This window comes from Scleropages formosus, chromosome 15, assembly GCF_900964775.1.
Source record: "Scleropages formosus chromosome 15, fSclFor1.1, whole genome shotgun sequence".
Classification (NCBI taxonomy): Eukaryota; Metazoa; Chordata; class Actinopteri; order Osteoglossiformes; family Osteoglossidae; genus Scleropages; species Scleropages formosus.
In genome coordinates this window covers 18,396,087-18,419,657 of record NC_041820.1, presented here as the reverse complement: position 1 = coordinate 18,419,657, position 23,571 = coordinate 18,396,087, and the positions used below count along the sequence as shown (strand labels likewise).

At 44.1% G+C, this 23,571-nt stretch overlaps 1 protein-coding gene across 9 annotated transcripts in view; it reads left to right on the top strand.

Annotated features, from left to right (window-relative positions):
• Positions 1 to 23,550, top strand: part of klc1a (kinesin light chain 1a) — a 29,561-nt gene extending 6,011 nt beyond the window's left edge. For 2 of the 9 annotated variants that reach the window (XM_018727553.2, XM_029258535.1), the window contains exons 2-15: positions 111 to 372; positions 664 to 894; positions 1,668 to 1,749; positions 2,727 to 2,958; positions 3,489 to 3,576; positions 5,731 to 5,832; positions 7,365 to 7,538; positions 8,045 to 8,144; positions 8,631 to 8,683; positions 9,822 to 9,889; positions 10,247 to 10,355; positions 10,678 to 10,839; positions 16,239 to 16,369; positions 19,486 to 20,364. In XM_018727553.2, the coding sequence (XP_018583069.1) occupies positions 112 to 372; positions 664 to 894; positions 1,668 to 1,749; positions 2,727 to 2,958; positions 3,489 to 3,576; positions 5,731 to 5,832; positions 7,365 to 7,538; positions 8,045 to 8,144; positions 8,631 to 8,683; positions 9,822 to 9,889; positions 10,247 to 10,355; positions 10,678 to 10,839; positions 16,239 to 16,369; positions 19,486 to 19,708 (2,016 nt within the window). In that variant the 5' untranslated portion in view covers position 111 and the 3' untranslated portion in view covers positions 19,709 to 20,364. Of the gene's footprint in view, positions 1 to 110; positions 373 to 663; positions 895 to 1,667; positions 1,750 to 2,726; positions 2,959 to 3,488; positions 3,577 to 5,730; positions 5,833 to 7,364; positions 7,539 to 8,044; positions 8,145 to 8,630; positions 8,684 to 9,821; positions 9,890 to 10,246; positions 10,356 to 10,677; positions 10,840 to 14,160; positions 16,370 to 19,485; positions 20,365 to 20,658 lie in introns of those variants that run through there. The other 7 variants (XM_029258540.1, XM_029258539.1, XM_029258541.1 and 4 more) reach the window with 7 other exon arrangements.
• The last annotated feature ends 21 nt before the right edge of the window (positions 23,551 to 23,571 follow it).

Sequence of the window (23,571 nt, the reverse complement as noted above, 5' to 3'; positions counted from 1 at the left end):
AAGGGTTTGATAACTGTGTTCAGATTTTGGATTCTGTTTGCACTACGTGGGAAGGACCTTGTCCCCTGTGAGCTGCGCAATTGAGTCCTGCGCTGTCCATTACGCCACAGGATGTATGAGAACATGTCCACGATGGTGTGCGTGAAGGAGGACCCAGGTGAGAAGCTGTCCCAGGAGGAGATCATCTCCAGGACCAAGCAGGTGATCCAGGGTCTGGAGACTTTGAAGCACGAGCACCAGTCCATCCTGGATGGCCTCCTGCAGACACTGCGCTGCCTAAAGCAGGACGAGGAGAGCAGCCTGGTGGAGGAGAAGTCTATGATGATCCGCAAGTCCTTGGAGATGCTGGAGCTGGGACTGAGCGAGGCACAGGTGATCTTCCGCCCTTAGGCCTCTAAGGAACATTGTTTTTCCAGGTTCCTGAATTGAGGTGTGATCAAGATGAGACAGTTTCCTCACTATGATTTGCTCAGGTCCAGTAACATCCAAATGAGATAATTTTAGACTGACTAATGTCTAATTAGTCTAGGGTGAGAAGGGTTAGGAATTTGTTTAATAAGGGACGAAAGGAAAATTGGTGCTGATGTTAGTGTACCTTCTCAATCATTCTCATTCATTTTGTTGGTTTGTGTCCAACCTTCTCAACCTTTTCTACCGCATCAGGTGATGATGGCTCTGTCAGGGCACCTGAGCTCAGTGGAGTCAGAGAAACAGAAGCTGCGCGCACAGGTGCGGCGGCTGTGCCAGGAGAATCAATGGCTGCGTGATGAGCTGGCAGGCACCCAGCAGAAGCTGCAGCGTAGCGAGCAGAGTGTGGCCCAGCTGGAGGAGGAGAAGAAGCACCTGGAGTTCATGAACCAGCTCAAGAAATATGACGAGGACCTCTCGCCCTCTGTGAGTACAGCCTGCATACCCATCCTCACTCCTCCCAATTATAAGTCTGGGTATTTTCAGAAGCTTGTCATGTTAAGTACCTTTCCTCAAGAGTACAATATGAGTACTGCTCATTGGGTAGAGATCTTTACCCTTTTGCTCAAGTCCAAATTCTTAACCGCAGTATATTTTCACATGGATTTACATTATAAGAAAGAAGGAGCAGTGATTTCACACGAAAATGTAGCATGATAGGAAAACAGTGCTTGGATCCACTGACTCTCTGCACAATAACTTAACATCATTGCAGCCAGATCTGGATCCTTAGCTTAATTTGCATCAGCTTCAGAGGGAAGACGAGTGTCTCGGCCTAGAGATCAGTTCTGTAATGGCAGTGGAAACAGAAGTTTTAGCCAATGTAAAGGGTACCAGACCACCTTCCTGCTATGGAATATTTTCTTTTCCATGGGTGTTGAAGCTTGGGCTTGAGTGCAGGTAATATCAATAGTGGGTTTCATTATAAATAAATACATGCATTTTCACTGCTTCGAGCACACTTTGAGGAACTCTGAGCTGGAAGACTGCTCCAGTTGGACATGAGTGAGTGCAGGGTCCTTTGTGTTAGAACTGATGGGCTGCATTTAGCTGAATCTTGGCCGGACGTGTAACATCTGCTTTAATTGTGGTGGAACAAATGCACTGTACATGTGACAATGTAATAATGTGTGCTGGTCCTTTCATAATGAAACTCTCTCTGTCCCTTCCACCCCTGCCATTCCACCTCTGACACAAAGCAGGAAGAAAAGGATTCTGATTCCACCAAGGAGAGTTTGGATGACCTCTTTCCCAATGATGAGGATGAACAAGGTCCTGGCAGTAAGCACTGGCACATGGGTGGCGGGTGGCTAAGGGTTTGAGGGTTCTCTCTCCTGATACTGGTAGTGTGAGCACTTAAAGGATCTAATTATTTCCTTTACTGAGATAATTTAGCCTTTCCTCTGACTGCTGAGGTAGTTAACCCATTAAAGTGAGCTGAGAGCCCTGCGCTGGCCTGGGATCGCACACTCCTGCTTTATGCAGAGCCCTTAATCCCCACACGATTTTAATTGGATCTCTCTAATCGAACTACTACCAGCTGTTTCTCCAGGCTAGGATGTTTTCCTGGGACAGAGGAGAAAACAGGCTCAATTACAGCTATAAAAGGCTAAATAAAGTGGGTCACAAGGCTCAGCTGGGCACCTGGCATACGAGTGTGGTAAATTGTTTGATGCGTTGGCATGAACTCCTAATACAGAGTGATGTACCTGCAGTTGTGACCTCCGGTTCTGTGGTGTGTGACAGAAGCCCGCTGAATGAGACAAGGCAGTGTGTATAAACACATTCGCAGAAAGCCTGGCCTCCTGTCTTGCTGCGTGTTTATCCTCTATGCTCCCCTAATTACCTGCCATAGAAAGCGGCATCAAAGTGCGAGCGGCCTCGTGTGGGTGGAATAGCTCATCAAATGTAAAAACTCTGCTTGTTGCTTTAATGAGTGAAAGTACCACTTGTCTCGCCCACACACCTCCCACCTTCCCATCATTTTTTTTCTTACTGTATCCATTCCCCGTCTCCCCATAAGCATAGTTATGGTTTAAGTGAAATGAGAGCCTCATCTGGCCCCTTGTACTAACTTTATATTGCTGTCTTTCTCTTTCTTATGGTCACTCCTCTTCTCTCTCTGTTCTGTTTGAATGAAAGTGTTGTGGTTGTATAGTCATTAGAAAGATGGTCGCATGAAGGTGATGTCATTAAAGTGAAACGTCTGTCATCTTTAGTCGTCAAAAACCCATCTCTTTCTGTCATTTTGCCCTCAGTTCCACAGCATAATGCCAGCAGCGCGGCTGTTGCTGCTGCCCAGCAGGGTGGATATGAGATCCCAGCCCGTCTGCGCACCCTTCACAACCTGGTAATCCAGTATGCCTCCCAGGGCCGTTATGAGGTGGCCGTTCCACTCTGCAAGCAGGCCCTGGAAGACCTTGAGAAGACCTCAGGCCATGACCACCCTGACGTGGCTACCATGCTTAACATTCTCGCCCTGGTCTACAGGTAAATACTCTGGCTCCTCCACCTTTCGGTGCTGTGTAGCAGCTCAGGCATGGCTTTAGTGTCACAGTAGAAATGGGTGAAATCTTGTTTGACACAATGAGCATCAGTGGGCTCATTTCCCCTTTTTTTTTTTTTAAACCAGGTCTTTGCATGTATAACTTTCATTTCGTTTTATGGAAGTAGTTAACTGCAGCTGAGCAACTTGAAGCTAAATGTGAAACACTCTAGTCTTCTTAAGTCCAGCATTGTAATTATTAAGACACCTAAGAAGGCTTAAATCTGCATCTCAGGTCTCTCCCCTAGGGATATCAGGAGAAGGATCATTCTTACTAATAAGCATTGGAGAGCAAATCTAATTGGGTGTCAGGTGTGCGAGATAGGCTCTTGTTTTCCATAGAGTATTTTCTCTGTTTCTGGCTTTCCCAGCAAGGTCAGCACTAAAGAAAGAGTTAAAAGCTCAAATCTGTGTGTGCCATCATAGTTGCCATAGAGAGAACTGCGCTAATGATCCCTACCTCCTCTTCCTTCAGGGATCAGAACAAGTACAAGGAGGCAGCCAACCTGCTGAATGATGCCCTGGCTATCCGAGAGAAAACTCTGGGAAAGGATCACCCAGCGGTGAGTGGTAGCACATGTACGTCTGTGACTGTTTTCCTTTACAGAGGTGTTCTTTGCTGCTGGAAAAGGAAGAGAAACCCACTTTGCCCTCTGCTGTTTTTTTTTTTCTTCTGCAACAAGCTGATGTGTTACTGAGAAGCTAAGTTAACTCCTGTCTTGACACATGCATTAAATGGCTTGTTATTTTAGAACTCTTTTTTTATTAAGAAAATTTGTGTTCATTCATTTAGAAGGTGCTTCACTATAAAGCGATGTGTAGTGATTACTATATAGCATTTAGCTGACACGTTTCCAAGGTGACTGACAATTCTAGATACACTGCCCTGAAGTCCCTACAGTCATTCACCCACTTGTATACCTGAACAGTGTAACGTACACACACATATGCATACTATGGGCAATTGAGTCACGAGTTCATTTGAAACCTGTGGGGGAAAAACTGAAGCACCTGGAGGAAAACCAAGCAAGCAGGGCAATATGCAAGCTCGCCCCCAGATTAAGCATGGATCGAACCTTTGCCCAGTCATGTAGCCCAGATGCTGAGAGATTCCAGAGCTATGCACTCAGGAGCAGATAGATGCTTGCAGGCCATGTCAAGAGTCCCTCAGATCATGTCATCGATGTCAGTCAGGCATGACAGCAGGGTTTGGCCGATTTTTAAATCATGTCGTAATTTGTTGATTTAAATCAAGTTTACAGATTTTTTTTTCCCCCAATATATATTTTTTTAATTAAATCGTAGAAGGTTTATTTGGTAAAATATCTAGAAGCACTTTAAATTACAGGAAACTGTCAGCACAAACTGCTGAAATAATATGAATGAAGGAAATGAATAATGACTGTAGGATAATTAAACTGGTGTTTAATATTAACACACGAGTCAGCTTTAAACAGTTTATAACCCATCAAAAACGTGTTAAAAATTGTTTTGGTTTGGTCAGATTTTGTATAATTATTATAATACTGTAGTCCTTCATTCACAGATACCAACAGTTTTACTGGAAGTATCCGTTACTTATGGCTCACCTGGCAAAATATTCTTGTTTAGGACCTTAGTTAAGTTTTGCTGCATTTTCTGTGCCAAGCATGTTCCTGAATTTAGACTAGACAAGTCTATATGTTCTAAAGACACGTTCTCCGCCTGCAGAGGATGCAACTATGGATTCCACATCAATGATGTCACTTTTAGCATTTAAAATGTAACAATTTTAAATAATTTTAGAAATTTTCAGTAAGAAAACAAATATTTTGGTGACGTTGCTATTAAAATAAACACAAGTTTACAGAGAATTTTTTTTTTAATCTTGAGCAATCTGATTTAAATTTAAGAAATCCGCTTTTGTTTTTCCTTTTGAAAGAAATCACCAATCCTGCATGATAGTGGCATGAATACAAGAAGCCCTGTGTGGATGTGGGTAATGGGAGCAGGGAGCATTTATTTCTCTGAGCTGCTCGCTCTTGAAACACCCCTTGATGATAAACACGTCTTTGTGTGCTTTTAATTGAAACTAATGTTCTTTGTCAACATCCAGCTGCCTGTATGTGATTTAACTTGAAAACCTCACACCACTGGATGGACCCAAAACACTTGATATGTAGTAATAAAAAAAAAAAAAAATTTTTGCTTTTCCACTTTCTGATATAACTTGCTTTTACGTTCAAGGATTACTCTTCTTTTTAGGTTGACATCTGTCACGTTGGTGATCTGGGTTTGTGTGAAAGGCAAAATACAAAAAATCTGACTTCATTTTGTGTGTGTGTTCATGTGCAAACATACTTTTCTAACATTACATGTCCTTTTCCAAGCTTGTGCTGCCTTCCTCCCCTCTAGGGGTCAGAGTCTTGTTCACTTACACCACTTCGCTGCCACAAAAAGAACAGACTGCGTGCTGTAGTCAGAAAAATCCCTGTTATGTTGGATGCAGTAGATCAGTTATGCTGATTTTGAAAAGTAAAATTAGATCTCATTTTCTGTGTGTGTGTATCCGCAGCTCTCCTCAGTGCTCCACTTTATTTTCTGCATGGTACCACACATCAGTCAATCACGTGGGTGCAGTCTTTGCCCACACATATGACCGGTTCATTCCTGCTCATAGGCGTGTTCCTTTGTTACCCATTTTTATGTTTGTGCCTCTTCCATATACCACTACACAGGTGGCTGCCACCCTCAACAATCTGGCCGTGCTCTACGGGAAGAGGGGCAAGTACAAAGAGGCAGAACCGCTGTGCAAACGAGCCTTGGAGATCCGTGAGCAGGTGAGTTAAAAGGCGCAGGGGTCATTTGTATTAGCTACCTGGGTGTCCTTGATGTCCTGCGTACGCTGTCCTTCCCTGTGCTGTGCATTGCTGCATTCACTCCTTCCTTCCTTGCCTGCTTCCCTCTGGATTTATTGTCACAGCCATAAATTATCCCCAATTCTGCCCCCCCACCCCACCCACCCATGAGCTTCTGACTGAAACTCTGATTCTGATTGAACGTGAATCCTCAAAAAGCCAAGGGAAGCATACTGTGGATGTTTTTTTTTTTTTTTTTTTTTTTTTTCCTCTTTTCCCTCTCCTTTCGCTTGGCTGCTAATGCGGTGCAAAGAAAGAAAGATAAGTTTAAGAGCATCATGGGAAATGTGGAGTGTTTTTTTTTTTTTTAAACCTTGTCTCACCCTGTGTCTGCAGTTGGCTGTATTGTTAGCTGCAAAAGTCTCAGTGTCACACTCTTTGTCTAACTACTACTGTCACTGTCTCAGGGGTCAGTGTACGAGCTGACAGCTCGTGCGGCCCCAGAACAAGGTGCTTAAGTGCTGCACAAACCATTCTAATGAAGCACCTGCCTCTTAGGGGAACTTCCTGATGATGACTCTCAGAAGCACTTAAAAGATTTGCTGCATGGCTTCAGTGGAGTCAGAGGCAAATGGGGAGATTTGTTGTAGTTCACTCTCCCAGCCACCTCTCCCACTCAGACATCTAGAGTGCAGTGTGGCTGCAGCAGTGGGTGGTCCTACTGCCCTCCTGCTGCATTTATTACATTTACATTTATTCATTTAGCAGATGCTTTTCTCCAAAGCGACGTACATCTCATAGAAAAAGGTGGTGTTCAAGGCTGACGGACAGCTCTTTCTGATAGCGATCGGTGAGCTTTGAGTCTTTCTAACAAGCTCCCCCTGGCCTGATAATACTCCTGCTCAGTAATGAGTGCAATCCATTTGTTCCTCTTCTTCCTTGTTTACGAGTGCCCCAGGAATTCAGTCTCTTATACCCTCCCTACAGCCCCATCTGCCTCTTCTCTAAGTGTACAAGTGATGCATTAATGTTTGGAGAGTGGGTCTTCTTCCTGTGTAGCTATCAGCCGTACTATGGTGTGTGTTGATAGGTACTTTTAATTTAAATAATGTCTCCCATCAAGCCCACCACAAATAGAGGTTTTTCTGTACACTGGCTACTCAACTGAAGAATGCAGTTGGGATTGGATCTCCATTCGTAACTTGCTTTGTCTGTAAATTTAAATTCACTTTCAAATCTACATCACAGTTAAAAACCTTAAGATATCCCTGAATTCAATGGGTTAGGTTTTGCAAAAGTCTTGGATAAAGCAATTTTAAGTTTTAATTTTAAATCCAGTTACAGTACTAGTAAATAAATATAGCTTTGTATCTTTGAAAATTTGTAACTCGAATGTTTGTAGCACAAGAAGCCAGTGTAGTCGAAACATTGGCGAAAACCGATGGCTGCAGTTAATGTTTGATTCCTAACAAAGAAGTGGGCAAGGCTTGAATCTTTCCTTAAATCTCCTCTAGGTGCTGGGAAAGGACCATCCTGATGTGGCCAAACAGCTAAACAACTTGGCACTGCTGTGCCAGAATCAGGGCAAGTACCAAGAAGTGGAGTACTACTACCAGCGAGCACTGGACATTTACCAGACCAAGCTGGGCCCAGATGACCCCAATGTGGCCAAGACAAAGAACAACCTGGTGAGAGATGGTGCTCCCATGAGAGCACAACAAACTTGAGGGACTCCGGTTAACATGTTAGTGCCAAGAAATTTTTTGATAAACTCATCATCCACTTCTTAGTTTAAAGTATAGCAGTTGTCACTCAGACTTTCAGATAGACCGGCGAGAAAGTTCTGTAAGGCATCCATCCCTGGGAGTCAAAGGGTGATATGGTTAGTTATTCCAAAGCCTATTTTATGGTCTCCTGATATTTTTTCTGCTCCCTTCAGAATAGATCCATTGAATAAAAGAGCAATAGCGTTAAACCCTAGTGGAGAGAACCTCTCCCTAATTCTTGATGGCTAGCATCAGCCATGCTGTCACACTTAAAAAATGTAATGGGATTTTGGACCATAGCACTGTCAAGGCTTGTGTAAGCCCAGGAACCAGCTAGGCATCGTTGCACAGCATCGTCACTTGTCATGTGTGTCCTGGGATTGACTCTGTGCAACATGGGTGAAAAATCCCCATTGCCGCCCCTGTAGGCATCCTGTTACCTCAAGCAGGGGAAGTTCAAACAGGCTGAGACGCTGTACAAAGAGATCCTCACACGCGCTCATGAGAGGGAATTTGGCTCTGTGGACGGTAAGACTCTCTTTATCTTTCCCCTCTTGCCGTCGTCTCATGTTTATCTGCTTCCAGACAGATGCCGTTTATCAGCACTCGACAGGCCGGGCACCTACAGTCCTGGTATCTTTGTTGAGGGACTGTATTTACTGCCTTCTGAGGCATATTAGGGCAGAGATTTATCATTGAACTGGCTCAGAACTCCTACACTCTAATCCACTCCTGCCACTGCCTGGCAGTAAATGGATAAGAGCAGAAAACCTGAAAGGCTGGAATAGACTTTCTGTGAGGTAAATTCTTTTCCAGTCGAACCACTGCATAGTTGACATTTGCAGTCTAAAACCTTTTGTGTTTTGACAAAGGTTAGGGTTTTCACTCTGCTCTCATTAACTCGAATGGCTGGTTGCCTTGAAATAGTCTTGAAAGCAAATGATCTGTGAACATTCCCCCCCCCCCCCACCAATGTGCCGTCTGATTCACCATGTCTTCCCCTCATATATGTAGATGAGAACAAACCCATCTGGATGCATGCAGAGGAAAGAGAGGAGCAGAGCAAGGTAAGTGAGACTTCCACACATGTAAAAACTCATAACAAGGTGTAGAGAGCTGCACAGAATCATACTTATTCCTGCAGTGTTTCCAAAATTGATCATTTTTTGCTCTTGTAGAGAGTCTGATACAGCTTTGAATAAGCTTCAGACTTCAGATGGAGTCGCAGCTTTTGTGATTGAGCTAAAAGGAGTGTTTACAGCAGGACTCTAAGTCTCAGTGAGACAGCGTGACCATGAGATGTGCTGTGACTGGACCTTGAAGTGCCTGTGACCAGCAGTTAATCCCTCATTTCTCTGCAAACTGATGGGTTTGCAGGAGAGTGCTGACCAGGGAGATTTTACACATTTTTAAGCTGTTGGGAGTTCTGTCACCAATTATTATTTTAAATCTTATTACATGGTGGTGTACCCTTGTAGGATTCTCTGCCACTCGGTCTGCAAGTTTGCTTGATCCTTGTGGCCACATCGTTGTGTTGATTACATTTATTCGTTTAGCAGACGCTTTTCTCCAAAGCGACGTACATCTCAGCAAAAATACAAATTTGTGCATTAAATTAAGAGAAAGAGACATGGCTGCAGATGTGATTCTTAAGTAAACCTAGTTTGTTACTTTCCACTTGATGCACCAATGTTCATCGCTCGAGTAGGTGCATAAAATGCAGGATAGATGAATCTTGATAACCTTCCTACAATTTTTTTTTTTTAATATATATATATATATATAATAAGGTACACAAACAAACATTCACATACAATGCCGGAGTAGCGGCTGTGTAAAGGCTTATCTGGGGATAATCATGACGTTACGGTGCATGAACGTTTACACTATACACGATTGCAGCTGAAAGTGTAAACTTAAGTAATAGGGGCTCAGTTGGACAGATGGAATAATCTCTTTTCTTTGTTTTTGGTATTGCTTTAAAACACTCATGCCTTCTGCTTACCAGTGAAGCCTTTGTTTTGAGGTCATATGTTTATTATCTCTCTTTATAAGCTCAGAATACATATAATGTTCTTAGTCCTTGTTTTGAGTTACAGAAGTTTGGCATTTCAAACCTACACAAAGTTCTGATTGCTAAATCACCTTGACAAATGGCTTAACTGGATAGATGTGGTTATCTTTCTGCACTCCCACTCTTTCCAGGGAAAACAGAAAGATGGCTCACCCTTTGGGGAGTATGGTGGCTGGTACAAGGCATGCAAAGTCGACAGGTGAGCGCCTAGGAAGTTCACGGAATGGAGTGCAAAGCCAGCTCCTTCCCATCTGCGATGAGCATTCCTGATGCTTTTTTGTGTAGAGTGATGGAGAGGGTTTAGTGTGGGTGATGAACAAGCTGGATTATGTTTGTACTTTTATTGAGAAAATGAGGCTCCTACTTCTTATTAATCCACCAGCGCTATATCCATTGCTTGTAGATGAAGCTCTTGGACTCCTTGCATTAATCTAGTCAAACTAAACTCTTTCCCCATAAGAGAAATCCTTAAAATATAGTATATCTGGACTGTGAGAAATCAGGGTCTTAATCACTGCAGACTTCCTGTAACAGGTGGTTCTCTACTCCTCTTTAGCCCCACAGTGACCACTACCTTGAAGAACTTGGGTGCCCTCTACAGGCGGCAAGGCAAGTTTGAGGCTGCGGAGACCCTAGAGGAGGCTGCCATGCGCTCTCGGAAGCAGGCAAGTGTCTACTGTCTACTGATGGTATGCCTCAGTACTGCGACCTTCAGTTCCTCCCGGTGGCTCTCTGTCATTTTGTGTTTCTCTTCTTGGATAGGATGTCACGCTACGCCACGCCATGCCACCTTTTCTTGATAGTTAAGCCCATCGTTGCAGTTTTCCAATGGATTTAAGTATTTGTGAACACAAGCTATACTGCACTGATAGCCTTTTTTTGTGGTATATCGCTCTGATCAGTAGGAAATTCTTTGTAAGTCTCTAGTAGTTACTGTCAGCAGGCGAATCTCTTAATACGGATCACTGCTTTCCTGTTTATGTGAAGGGTCTGGACACAGTGCATAAGCAGCGTGTTGCTGAAGTGCTGAGTGATCCTGAGGCCCGGGAGAAGCAGCGCAGCCGCGAGAGCTTGACTTCGGATGTGGTGAAGTATGAAAGTGGCCCAGACGGTGGCGAGGAAGTGAGTATGAGCGTGGAATGGAATGGGGTAAGTACAGTACACAGCCCGGGTGTGGGTGTGTGGGTCTGGAATGTGCACTAGTGAGGAAAAATTCTAGACTTCTCCAAGTTTAACCCTTCTGGAGAGCCTCACTTCTAATAAATCCATCATTTTAGTCCCTTTGCTCTGTTTTAGGTTAAAATATGAGCACAAAGTCCTTTTATCCTCAGTTACAGCTATAAGCTGCGGAAGGACTTGAGGCATACGTTTCCTGTAAAATGGGTTACAGGCAGGTAAAACTGTGTAGTTTGGGCACTCTGACAAAGCCCTCTGTGTAAGATGCCCATGGATGGAGTTCCTGCTTTGACTATGGAGACAGCCAGAGGTGTCACATCAATGCTGATTGACTGTCCAGGTTGTAGCTGTGTGCCTGTGTGCGAGAGAGCGAATGACACTACCTCAGACCTGTTCATCTAACAGTAACAGTCCTCAATTAACCTGCGAGTTACCCCAACACTTTCTGTGGTTTTTCACGGCTATGTCTGTTTTGCTCAGCATTAGAGCACATGCGCTTGCTTTTTTTTTTTCTTAACTGCTGTTTAAGAGGATGATCATTTCAACTGGGAATTATCCACAAGAGACTGACAAGTGTTCTTCAGCTCAGAGTGCAGAAGGACTCAACTAGTATAGGATACAGGTGCATGTACATCTTTGGAAGATCTTTTATAAGAGGTATTTTTCACAGTTTCCAGGTACTGAGGTATATAAATTACACGCGCGTTTGTTTCTCTGCCGGAAAAAGGTATTTTCTCCAACTTTCTGGCTGTGAATAGATCTGAAAACACATCAAGCAGGTCAAACTCATACTGAGATGCTTACGTTTTATACTGGCCAATCACAGGGGCACTGCTTGTGAATTTTTCTTAAATTCCGCACACCTGTCAACAATATTTGCCGGATGTAGCTTCAGGTTGAAAAGTATGCTGCTAACATGCTGCGTAGTTGATGCATAGTTTAGCGGTGGTCATCCGCTGCCTCTCTGTGCCCTGAATGGTGTTTCCGTTTAGTGTCAGCCTTTATTTTTTTTGGTGTTCAGAACTGTCCTATCTCTGTAGAAACAGTAGCCTCAGCACCAAGACAACCAATCAGCATCTCCTGGGGCAAGCTGCACCCTCAGACCTGCTTGGAGGAGGCTCCACGTTCATACCCATATGTGGGCACTGTGTACTGTACACCACTGGGCCTAGGTTTTTCTGCATTCCCATGAGCATGCTCTGAATGACCAACCTTTCTCCCTGTACAAAACATTGTGGCTTGTGTTTTGTAATGTCTTAAGGGAAACTCCATTCAAAATCATTTCCATCTTTATCTAGGGGCAGCAGCTAATGCATTGGTTAGAGCTACCACTTTGCACTCAAAGGACCCAGGTTCAAATCCCACCTCCTGCTCTAATACCCTCGAGTAAGGTATTTGACCCTGAATTGCTCCAGTAAAAAATGACCTTGCTGTCTAAATGGGTAAATCGCTGCAAATAGCGTAACATTGTGAGTTCCTTTGTGGAAAAGTGTCAGCTGAATACACTTAAATGTAAAACTATTGCACTAGACTAACCTTCCTGGTTTCTTAGCTGTACTCTGACTCCGGTTCCTCATCATTGATGAGGACACCAACCATTTCCGATGTGATAAATTCCCTGATCTTAGAAACAGAGGAGACCTCTGGGAAATCCTTGGCTCACAAAGAGCATTAAAGTCCTTTTGCAATCAGTTGTTATAGAGGGTTAATGCAAAATATAATTAAGAAATTACCTACTGAAATATAAAGATTTTGAGTGGAGTTGCTCTTTATTTATGCAGATGCTGAGAGTATGGCCCAGAAACAGTATTTCCTGGTCTTTGTACAGTAAAACCATTTGCATGGTCCTTTTATCTTTCCCCCCCCCCCCCCCCCCCCCCACTTCTGCTTTTCTAAGTGTCAGTGGCATTTACCTGCAAAAGACATCAAATCAGCCCATTCACACATCATGAGGTTCAAAGAGCAAGCAAATGTCAAATGGGTAACTCGCCATTTAAAGCATAGTTAAATTGGTAGAATTGAAGTATTGAAGTTTTGATTCCTGCAGTGGATGTGATATATAAGATACCTAGATGGGCTAAAAGAATCTTAGCCTAACTTGCTGAACTTACCAGCTGACACATGGTTTGCTTTTCTAAGCTGTTTTTTCCATAGCTTTCAGTCTTCCTAGCACTTTCCAGCATTCATTCCTACGATTTTGGGGGTAGTTTGCAAATACAAATAAGTAATGCATCAAGTTCACTAAACCTGTTTCACCAGATCCAAAATGAAACCGGCCATAGTCTTAATGTATGATGAGATTGTTTGTGCCTTTCTCTGTAATTCTCACGAGGACAGGCAGGAGGTGATCTCATCTTGTCAGCACAGCAACATAGACCAGAAGCCTGAACATCTAGTTCTTAACCAAAGGATTTTGGGTTTGAGGCCCAGGGAGGTGACACAGCTAATCGGAGACATAAAGGTGCTCAACTTGAGGTAGATATTGAAGCCTAAAGAGCATATGGTGTAAGCACTGGAATTGGACAGTAAAATAATAAAAATAATACTGGTCTCTGCTGTCAACAGGATACACCCTGCCTGTGGAAGCAGTAGAAGAAGACCAGAGGGTGGTGTGTGCACCCTCAAGTTGCTTTAATGCCTTGGTGCTTACTGCTGGAATGTACTGAAAATTTGATATTGTCATGGTGAACCTGGCCTTGTTTCTTGCAGATACTGATCATAGTAGGAGATGAGGGAGACATCTTGATACAATGTTCAGTTACAGATGTAATAATGGCTTCAGCTTAATCAGTTGTACTTCACTTTAGTGAGGAAACAATTTTGGCAGTCGCATGATTCAGTAGGTCCTGAGATTACATTTCCCAACTGTGGCACCCGGATTGGCTTGACTAAATTTAAGAGGTCACAAATTGTAGAAGTTTAACTCCAGGGTGAGATACTTTTGGCTCATTTGCCCTGCTTTAGGGTCACAGAGCTGCAAACAATAAGCAGAAGAGCTGAGTGGCTTTCCCAGTCCGACTTCACCTCACTGTTGGAATGGATCTCATATATGATCACATGCCTTCATGGGTTTCACTTCTTGTTCTTCCAGTAGTTGTGCTGTGGATTTCATTTCGTATGTTTCTTTGCCCTGTTGCTTAACAGTGGGGTCAGTATGCGCTTCATGGAGAAATACTGTTTCTGGTTAAACTAAACTGTTGAGGCTTATGCAACAGTTTGACCTGGTGTTCTTGCTCTCTCTCTCTTTCTCTTTCTCTCACCCTTTCACTCTTTCTGCCCCTGTCTGCCTGGCAGGCCTAGATCGAGATGCTTTTCGTGATTCTCTAACGTGTTCTGCATGACGGATGTACACCGGCCCTCCAGCTTCTACAGCTATCTTGTTCTCCGGCTTGACTCTCCTCTGTCGAGGCCCTTCCCCCCCGACCCCATCGCTCTCTCACCAGGCAGATCGTCCAGCCACTCACCTCTCTTAACAGCATTCGCCAAAGCAGCAGCTCTCCTACGGTTTAGAACTCCCTCCTGCTACACTCACCATGTTGAGAGCAAGAACGCCCTCATTACACATAGTGTAGGGTCCTCGGGAGAGTTTCTCCCCAGTCATACAGTGTGGTGTCCCACTAACAGCTTCTACCCTTTACAATTGTACCCCATCCTATGGCATGATCTCTAAGCTTGCAGAGAACAGTTGTTTTGATTTGGCTGTGTCTTCTGTGTCAAGTGTTTGACTGTAACTTTCAATGTCAGACTCACACTGATTGTAGCACACTTGTTGAGAAGGATATATGTATGGGGAGGGGCGGGGGGAGGGACTCTCTGTGCCCCTATGCCTCAAGAAATGACACTCCTCTTCTTCTGTGTGTTCCTACTAATCTCTCCCAGTGTGCTGTGGTTTTTGGTGTACCTGTCTTTCTTAACTTCTAATAAAACTCACTCTTTACTCACCCGTGTCTGTGCCTGTTGCCTCTTTGTGTTCTCTTGCTAAGTGCCTCAATTTCTGTGCTCCAACCCCTCCTTCTCGACTTACCCACAACTGACATGGTGTAAAATTTTACACTGGTGCTGTGACAGTGTGACCCCTACTCTTTTATCCTGTGACTTCTTGGAGGTGGACCAGGTCAGAGATCATAGAGAGTTTGCAGTTTATTTGATCTATGTAGGGGAACATGTCTGTGTTGCATCTTTTAAACGTATTTGTCATAAATATTAAATTTGATCTGTTATCATTACTTAATTTGGTACAGTTATAAAAACTTTATTACCTTTTTGTATGGTTTTAGGCAGTGCAGCACAATACCTCACTTTTCTCTCATAGCTGGTAAGAAAACCTACCTGGCAACAACAGTGACATTTGAAGTTTGACAACTAATAAGCTTCAGCCATTTCAATAAGCATGTTCCACATTATCTGATATGTTTTATGCTGGAAAATGATTGATGTGAAGTTGGACACCTGGATGCAAGACTTGGTATGGAAAGAATTGCAAAAAATTGATCTCAACCTTCAGGATGGCAGAACTTGCACGTGTTCCGTGTGGAAGTGCCTTTGCCCTAAAGGCTGCACATAATGGCCTGCGGGAAGGTCAGGCTTGTCAGTGAGGCCGTACCGTGAAAACCTTCCTCCGCTGCTTACACATCAAGGTGGTTTAATGAAGTGCTTAAGTCCCCTGGCATTTGTTGGGGCTGTGGTATGACCCCTGGGACTCTTTGGCAGCAGGATCTTTGGAGTTGGAATAGTTTAGCCAGATCAGAAGAGTGGTGTAGAAGTTTAGCCAAAAGAAGAACTTTGCTTGGTGCAATAGGGGTCTGTGTGGCTGTGCCTGTGCCTGTCATCTCGGTCTAGTTTTTATGGAAATCATGCAGTCTACTGTTGACACATGTCACATTTCTTTTTTTTTTTTTTTTTAGACTTAGGGCAAATGCTGCAGTGAAGGACGTTCTGAAAAACAAATACTTTTTTACGACTTGTAATGTTAAGAGGAACCTGACAATTGGTGATCTGAGTAATCATCAAACTGCTCACTGAATCATAAACCAGAATGGTTAGTACGTGTACCTGAGGAAATCACTATGAAGCAGACATAGCTGACTCTTGCCAGCAAAAAGAACAGAAATCCCATTTCAGCAAACCAATGTAAACCTGACCTCAAGCTAATTCAGAGGAAGGGGGGATCTTTTTTTTTTTTTTTTGGGGGGGGGGCCCTTTTCATCAATCCATGGGACTGAGACCAAACTCGTGTGTGTGAGAGAGAGAGAGAGACAGACAGAGGGAGCAATGGAAAGTGCTGTCATGCCCTTTTTGGTGTGTGTGTGTGTGTGTGTGTGTGTGTGTGTGTGTGTGTGTGTGTGTAATTGCCCCCTGCCCTCTCTCTGCAGGATGGCTCTGGTTCCCTCAAGCGCAGCGGCTCCTTCAGCAAACTCCGCGCCTCGCTCCGCCGCAGCAGTGAGAAACTCGTTCGTAAGCTGAAGGGTGGCGGGTCACGTGACAACGAGCCCAAGAACCCTGGGTAACTACCCGACACCCCACCTCCATTTTTCCAGTCACTGCCCCCGTGTTGCCTCTTGCTCCAGAGGTTTCATATGCGGCAGCCCAGCCCTCACTTTCCTCAGCAGGAGCTGATGCTTTGCCATCAAAAGCTGCAAACCCCTGGTGATGGGGTGATTTGGGCTGCTAGGACTCCTTGCTCGGGGAGAAGTTGGAGGCAGCTGCCTGAAATGTCAGCAGTCGCTTGGTTTTGGTAACGTTGCTTCTCTGGGACCTGCTTGAGAAAGTGGATGTTGGTTCTCTTTTCCCAAACAGGTCTGCAATCCATGTGGGACTGTGCATGGTTCTGAGGCTCTGTGTTGGCTCTCAGGGTATCGGGGGTTCGGTGCCAAAGAGAATCCTCAGCTTTCGGTTTCTGTGTCTGCTCCAGAGATGTGTGTGTACAGCATGTTTACCTTTACACAACGCTGGCCTTTATACCATGCTTACATATTGGGGAATCTGCGGAGGCTGCTATTCTCTTGTTAGAGGTCAAAGGTTTAACATTGGTAATTAAAGGGAATTTTATGAGTGGCCACTGTGATTTCCCTGTATGATAATGGCACATTTTGAGCCACGATCCTAAGAGTGCACATAATACTGCCTGAGTGGTGCTTCTCAACTACTGCTGGTTCCACGGCAGCATACATACCATCATTTGTGGTCTCTGCAGAAGCGTTTCGGTACCCTCATGCTCTATTCTTGGTAATACATTTCTTCATTCGCTTTGGCTATTTGTAAGGCATTATTGCATTTAAATTTCCAACTTCACCCATTACGGTCAGCATTTTCAACACTTTGTAAGATTTCAAAAATGTAATGGCGATTTCAGTGCTCAATATTTATACTTTTAACTGTCAACTTGAGGTTTACATTATCCAGTAATATCACAAAACGATGCTATATCCCTGCTTCTGGAGACCCTCTAATATGTGTGTTGGTTTGGATTTTAGCCGTTGTCTTGTTTAACAAGACTTCCCTGGACTGTTACAGAACACCCTGAATGTCAGACCTGTTAAAGGCTTCAAATGTGTGTTGGATGTATGAGCAACAAACAAAAGTTTTCCCTTTGGCTTAATTGGAAATAATTTTGGTGTACCAATTAGTACACACACACATTGACTGAAACCGCTTGTCCCGAGTGGGGTCGTGGCAAACCGGAGCCTAACCCGGCAACACATGGCGCAAGGCTGGAGGGGAGGGGACACACCCAGGACGTGGTTGTCCCGCCAGTCCATCGCAAGGCACCCCAAGCGGGACTCGAACCCCAGACCCGCTGGAGAGCGGGACCCAGCCAAGCCCACTGCGCCACCGTGCCCCCCTACCAATTAGTAGCTAGCATAAGTACTCTGGTTCAACGAACAGCTCAGTCAGGCCTGTTCAGTTGCAATGCTGGAAGCCCATGACAGGTCGAGGTTGTCTGTCTGTGTCCGTTCATCTGTCTCTCTGCCTCCTATGTGTGGCCTACAGGTTTGTCTGCTGACCAGCTGCTGGAATAAACAGGGCCCTGTTGGACAGTGGCAAAAATGTGTGCTACTGTGCTCAATGGGCGGTCTGGTGGTTAAGGATCTTGCTTTAGATCCAGTGGCTTTCCGTGGTGCTTTGTTTCTAGTCACTGACACTGTTGCCACATTTTAATGAACAGCAGCCACATCGCTTTCCAGTGGGTCGTCCATCTGTGCTAAATAATCCAGCAGCTCTTCAGCAGACAAGAGGCATTTCGACAGCTCTTCTGTTTTTTATGCTCTGTTACATTTTATATTGTTTTTTTTTAAGCTGTTAATGTCAGTGCACATATTTTAAGTACCCGTTTCATTTCTGTTGTCCATGGATGTGCATGCATATTTAGTGTATGTTGGAATACTTTATTTGAATATCTCTGTGCTTTGTTGTACTTATTTAATGTGAATAAATAACTTTCAAAGCAACATGGCCATTAGTGCATGCCTTTGCTCCTTGTACTGCTCTTGGTTTCTCGCTCTGTGTGCTGCAAGCTGTACTGCTTCCTGTGTCATCCTCAGACTGTCACCATTCACTGTTTGGTCCTTGTTCCATAATTATTTACTGCCCCTCTAGTTTGCAGATCTCTTGTAAATGAGTGCTGTCAGACCTTGTCCTTGGAGGGTTGGCTTTTATGCTGGTTTTCTCCAACCAATTGACTGGTGTCAGGTGCTCCAGTTTTTCGACCACAAATATCCTATATAGTTCCACATATTTCTAGAAATACTCAACGCATTGTGCTGATCTTTCTAGAAATTTGTGAAACTGACTACAATACATGAACAAAGTGGTTGGCGCAAACACCACCGTATGACCGTAACCCTCCGTGGACACCCCTGACCTAAATTTCGTAGTTGATTAAAATTTTTTGCCAGAATGTACTTCAGTATGTTGCCGTTCCATGTGGGCCATGCATCATGTTGGTCAGGGAGGCCTCACTCATACTGACAGCCATAGAGCCATAAAGAAACAGTAGTTAATTGTTGGAGTTATACTAACAACCCCCTGGCACCCATTTAGCTCAAAGATATCCCCAACACACAGTCATTGTGTGCAACGGAATACCAATGGGGTGTCTACACACGAATGCCCATTGTATATTGCTGCTGAAGCAGGTCATTCACAAAGCTACTTTAATAGTACTGGTGTTTAGCCTTGGTACCTAGTTCGAATGAAGAACGCTGCCAACAAATTAAGCAGTTTGGAATCTGGCAAGCTTCCCAAGACAGTTTACTTTAGACATGTCTCTATTGGGGATATCTCCTAAGACTGCTGTTCCTCTGTGTGCCCCAGCTGCTCTTCCAGCTTTCCATGGGATCTTCACTTCTCTGCTGACAGACATTAAGGCTGTTTTTTCAGCTGTCGGCACATTTGAGGCAATGGGCTTCGTATTTGCGATGATAGATGTGGGTACGGTTAAGGGACAAACTAACCGTCAAAAAGTAAACTTAACATGGCTTAACAGCTTCACGCAGGCAGGCATGCACGGCATCACCCTGCACCGCAGCTGCGTCTGTCTATGCAGCGTTGCCGTGGTGACTCATCGCCTTGCTCCCCTTTCTCACTGACCTGTCCTTGCATGTATCGTCCTGGATGCAGCATGAAGCGTGCCAGCTCAATGGGTGTTCTAAACGTGGCGGACAAGGCTCGCGGAGAAACCGTCCAAGTAAGGAGCCTGTGTTACTCTTTCTCTGCTTCATCCCTTAACCCCCCACCCTTACATCCTCTCTGTGAAAAGCAGCATTTCTGCTCACTGATAATGGAATATCTGTGTAACATTAGTGTGGTCTGTAGGCTGATGTTATGTTGCTGTTGTCACTAAACCATAACCACCACTGTGACCTGCTGGGTGGGTGTTAACTACTGCTTTTAAGCCATGGAGGTGCTCATGAATCGGTAACAAACCCATCTCTACTCTCCTGCAGAATTTTGGATGTTTTCCACCTATAAATGGAGGGACTAGGGCATGGTGCCTGTTGAGGTTGAATGGAGTGTCAGATGTTGACTGTCTCCACTTTCCTTGCCTTCGTAAAAATTCAGATTATTTGGCTTGCGTATTGCGGCTCCCGTTACAAAGTTCACTCATGATGGATAATGAGTACGTCTGATCGAACATCAACGGAAAAGCCAGTTGAGTGTACCAGGTAGTACCTGTGTTCACCTGTGACCGGTGTTTTTCATTCTCAGTGTTTTGGTTGGTTGGCTGCAGATAGTGTTGACGTGAGAGGTGGAGGTGGAGTGCAGTGCTGCGCTTGGCATTTACAGTGAAGACATCCAGTCCTTCAGTCCTGGCACACACAGAAATATGCATCAGCAGGGAGAGTACATTGCTCTAAAGAATCTAGAGTAGCCCTCGCTCTCCTTTTTAGAATCACTTTGATTCTGCTTACCTGGTACAAGGTGTTTCTGATCTGTACCAGGGTGGATTTGGCTCTGCACCTCTGTATCACCTTATTACCACCAAAGATAATGTCATCCATACTCGTTCATCATCTGAAAGCTTCATCTAAGGACAGCAGTGTGGGGTCTAATCGTGTACTGTTGGGTCAGTGCTCTGTGGCATTGATAGAAAGAGTAAACCTCATCGACTCTCAGTAGATAGCCTTTTTTTTTTTGAGAGAGAGAGAGAGAGTTAAATTTAAGTATTTCTGATATAAGTTGTAATTTTGTTGACTTTTCACTCTGACTATGCACATAATCCTTTATGGGTAAGTCAAAGAAAATGGTTTTTTACTTTGTTCACAATGTTTTTGTTGCTTCTTTCCACTACAGGAACGAAATAGTCGTCTGAGGAAGGGCCGAGACCTGAGTGCCAGCCACACAGACCTGGCGCACTGACGGTCTGGCCAGAGCGACATGAACGGAGAGTGGAAGGAAGGCTCCCACAATCCCCCGCCCCCTTTTGGCACTCATACTTTCATATTCGGCTGTTCCGGTCCATCGGTCCATGCCAGGACTCTATACCATCAAATGAGCACATTCTCTTCTCATTTAGGTCTTTTTAGGCCATTTTTCCCTGCCTGCATAATGACTGCATCTAGTTGCTGGTTTTCCTGGGTGGACTTTAGTATTAGTTTTTTTTATTATTATTGTTAAGAATGTCAGCCACTGTGATACAGGTGCAGGACTGGAAGAAAACTCAGTTAATAAGAGTGGTTATGGGGCAATATGCTGTATTCACTGTAGTTTGGGGTGCTCATGTAAAAAAGCTTTTCATTTTTGTTACTCCTGTCTCAGTTCACACCACTAATCTACATTTTTTACCTGGATGTCAAATGATTTCTGATTTACAGTTAACAGCTCAGACCCAGGGGCTGTACGGCGACATCCTTGTCACTGTTTCGCTCTTTACTGTGTTTTCACTGGTCAAGAGCTACCTTGATGAAAGTCTGTTTACATTGGGCTGTGAAACCTATGTTTGTTTTCTTTGTTTTAGCTCGTTTTTTGGGACTAGGTAATTAGGAATAAGTGTTTTGTTGCGGGGGCCTAAAAGCTGTGTGTGTGCAAAGAAACAGATTGCTTAGGTGTACAGGTTTTGGCACTTTAGAATCAAAAGCATAATTGACTCTAAAACCAATATTTTTCTTGGTCTCCCCTTTGTAAAAACAAAGGATAGAACAGTTTTATTAACTGTTACTTTCATGTACATCTTAATATGAATGTTTTAAATATATTCCTGCTGTACTTGTTACTTTAAGCAGGAACATATGACTCCATCATTTACTCCAAGTTTGTTTTCGCCAGTTGATTACTTGGAATTCTAAGTACACAACGAGTTGGTTTATGTGATGGTATCAGCTTTAGGAAATGTAGCTGGCACAAAAGCAAACTTTCAAAATATCTGTTATCAAGCAGTTTGCATCACGTCTGTTCAGTTGTTGCACCTTTGAAAAAACAAGGTCTGATTTTACTACCATGCTACCATAATCGGAGAGTAGCTGGCTATATTTAAATGAGCTTTATTTGTGGTAGAAGGTCGAGTGTGGTGATGCATCGTTTGTTTAAATGTGTCATCTAGTGTTCGTCAGGGTGACAGTTGAATGAGAATGTGAACTATAACTTGGGATTGTCAGTAGTGCTGGTAGCTGTACAGTAATAAGTTTGCTAGAAGGGAGACAGTAGATGTAGCCGCTGCAGAATATAGACGGTCCTTAGAGATATAGGAATGTTTGACTCACCCTGCTGCCTTTACAGAATCACATAATGATAATAGAAATAGCCTTAAGTCGTAGAGTTAACCCTGCCTATCCCATGCCTCTCTCAAACAAATGACTCAGGTCTGTTAATAGGATGGAAGAAAAGAGGTTTCCCTTTGCATCTGCATCACAGCTTAGCTGTGGCCAGAAGGGAAGTGCTCCGGTCTCTGTTACAACCACACGATGGTGTTGGGATTCTCCCATCCCACAGGACTCATGTTTCTTTCTCCGCTGGAGAGGTGAGGGATGCAAGTCTTGACGGAAAGCAAGCAGTGAAACGGTTAGGCTGCTGCTCTTGTAATTGACCGGTTGCCTATTGAAAACCAAGAACATCACGTATAGGCACTGTAGCCTTCCTTCTATATCACTCGTGAAAATGCTCAACTAGATACGTTAGTATATCCAGTACGAAAATGCAAGTGCGGCATTAGCTGCTTTAGAGAAGCGTGTTCTTAGTATGACTTTTAATAAAGACTGATTGTCTGGGCTGTAAATGTATAAAAATAAGCGAACGTACCATCTCGCTCAAAGACGTAGATTTAAGAGGAGTCGGACAACCAAAAACCTTTGCAAGAGGTGCGATTGCTTAAAGCTGAACGGGTGGGAGAATGTACCATAAGAGGAAATGTACTGAAGCTGTTACAAATTACCCACATGATCAATTTAACACTGAAACTTGGTCCAAATGGCTGCGTTGTGACTGTGCAATATAGGAATCGGCCTTTACAGCGGCAACACCTCCTTCGGTGTTTCACATTTGTGCAGGAAGGAACAATCCTTCTGGATCCAGTACCTTTAGACTGTTATACTGAAGCCTGGCGGATAAATGCGAGCGATGTTTCCGCGGAGCTCTGAAAACGTTGCCGTACAATGTTGCGGAAAGAAGGCGAACGTTGGCCCTTGTGCTACGCAACGGAGGCCAGGGAGCCGCGTATGGACTGTTGACGAGGCCGTTGGGTTCCTAACGTTTGAAATGACTTTATTTTATTAAACGTGCGATACTGTAGAAGGTATCACAGTGGCTGCATTAATTTTTAATTATACTGCACAAAGGAATTTGGAGACTTGTTACTGAAATACTGTCAGAAGTGTATCGTGTGGTTTGTTGGTGGTAAAACTGCGCGCGTTTCGGCCATGTTTTTTTTTTCGTCTTTCATCACTCCGGGTTTTTTCCACTGATGTTTCTCTAGAGGAGAAGGGAGAGGGGACACTTTCAGGTGGAAGGACACGGCGTGACTTTAGGGTCAGTGATTAAGGAGCGGAGCCGCTGCTGACTTTCGCGCCGCAGTCCCGATCGAGGAGTCCAGTCTTGCACTTCACCTTCTTGCCTCTGGGTGCCGCTGCGGCTCGGTCACCGCCGGAAGCGCACTTTGGGCCGATGACCACTTCCCTTGTACCCGAGCTGTGTTTATGTATTTTTGAAAAATTGTGAAGTACTTCAGAATGACTAATAAAAACGATGTCCATTTCCTGTAGTCCTCGTCTGTTT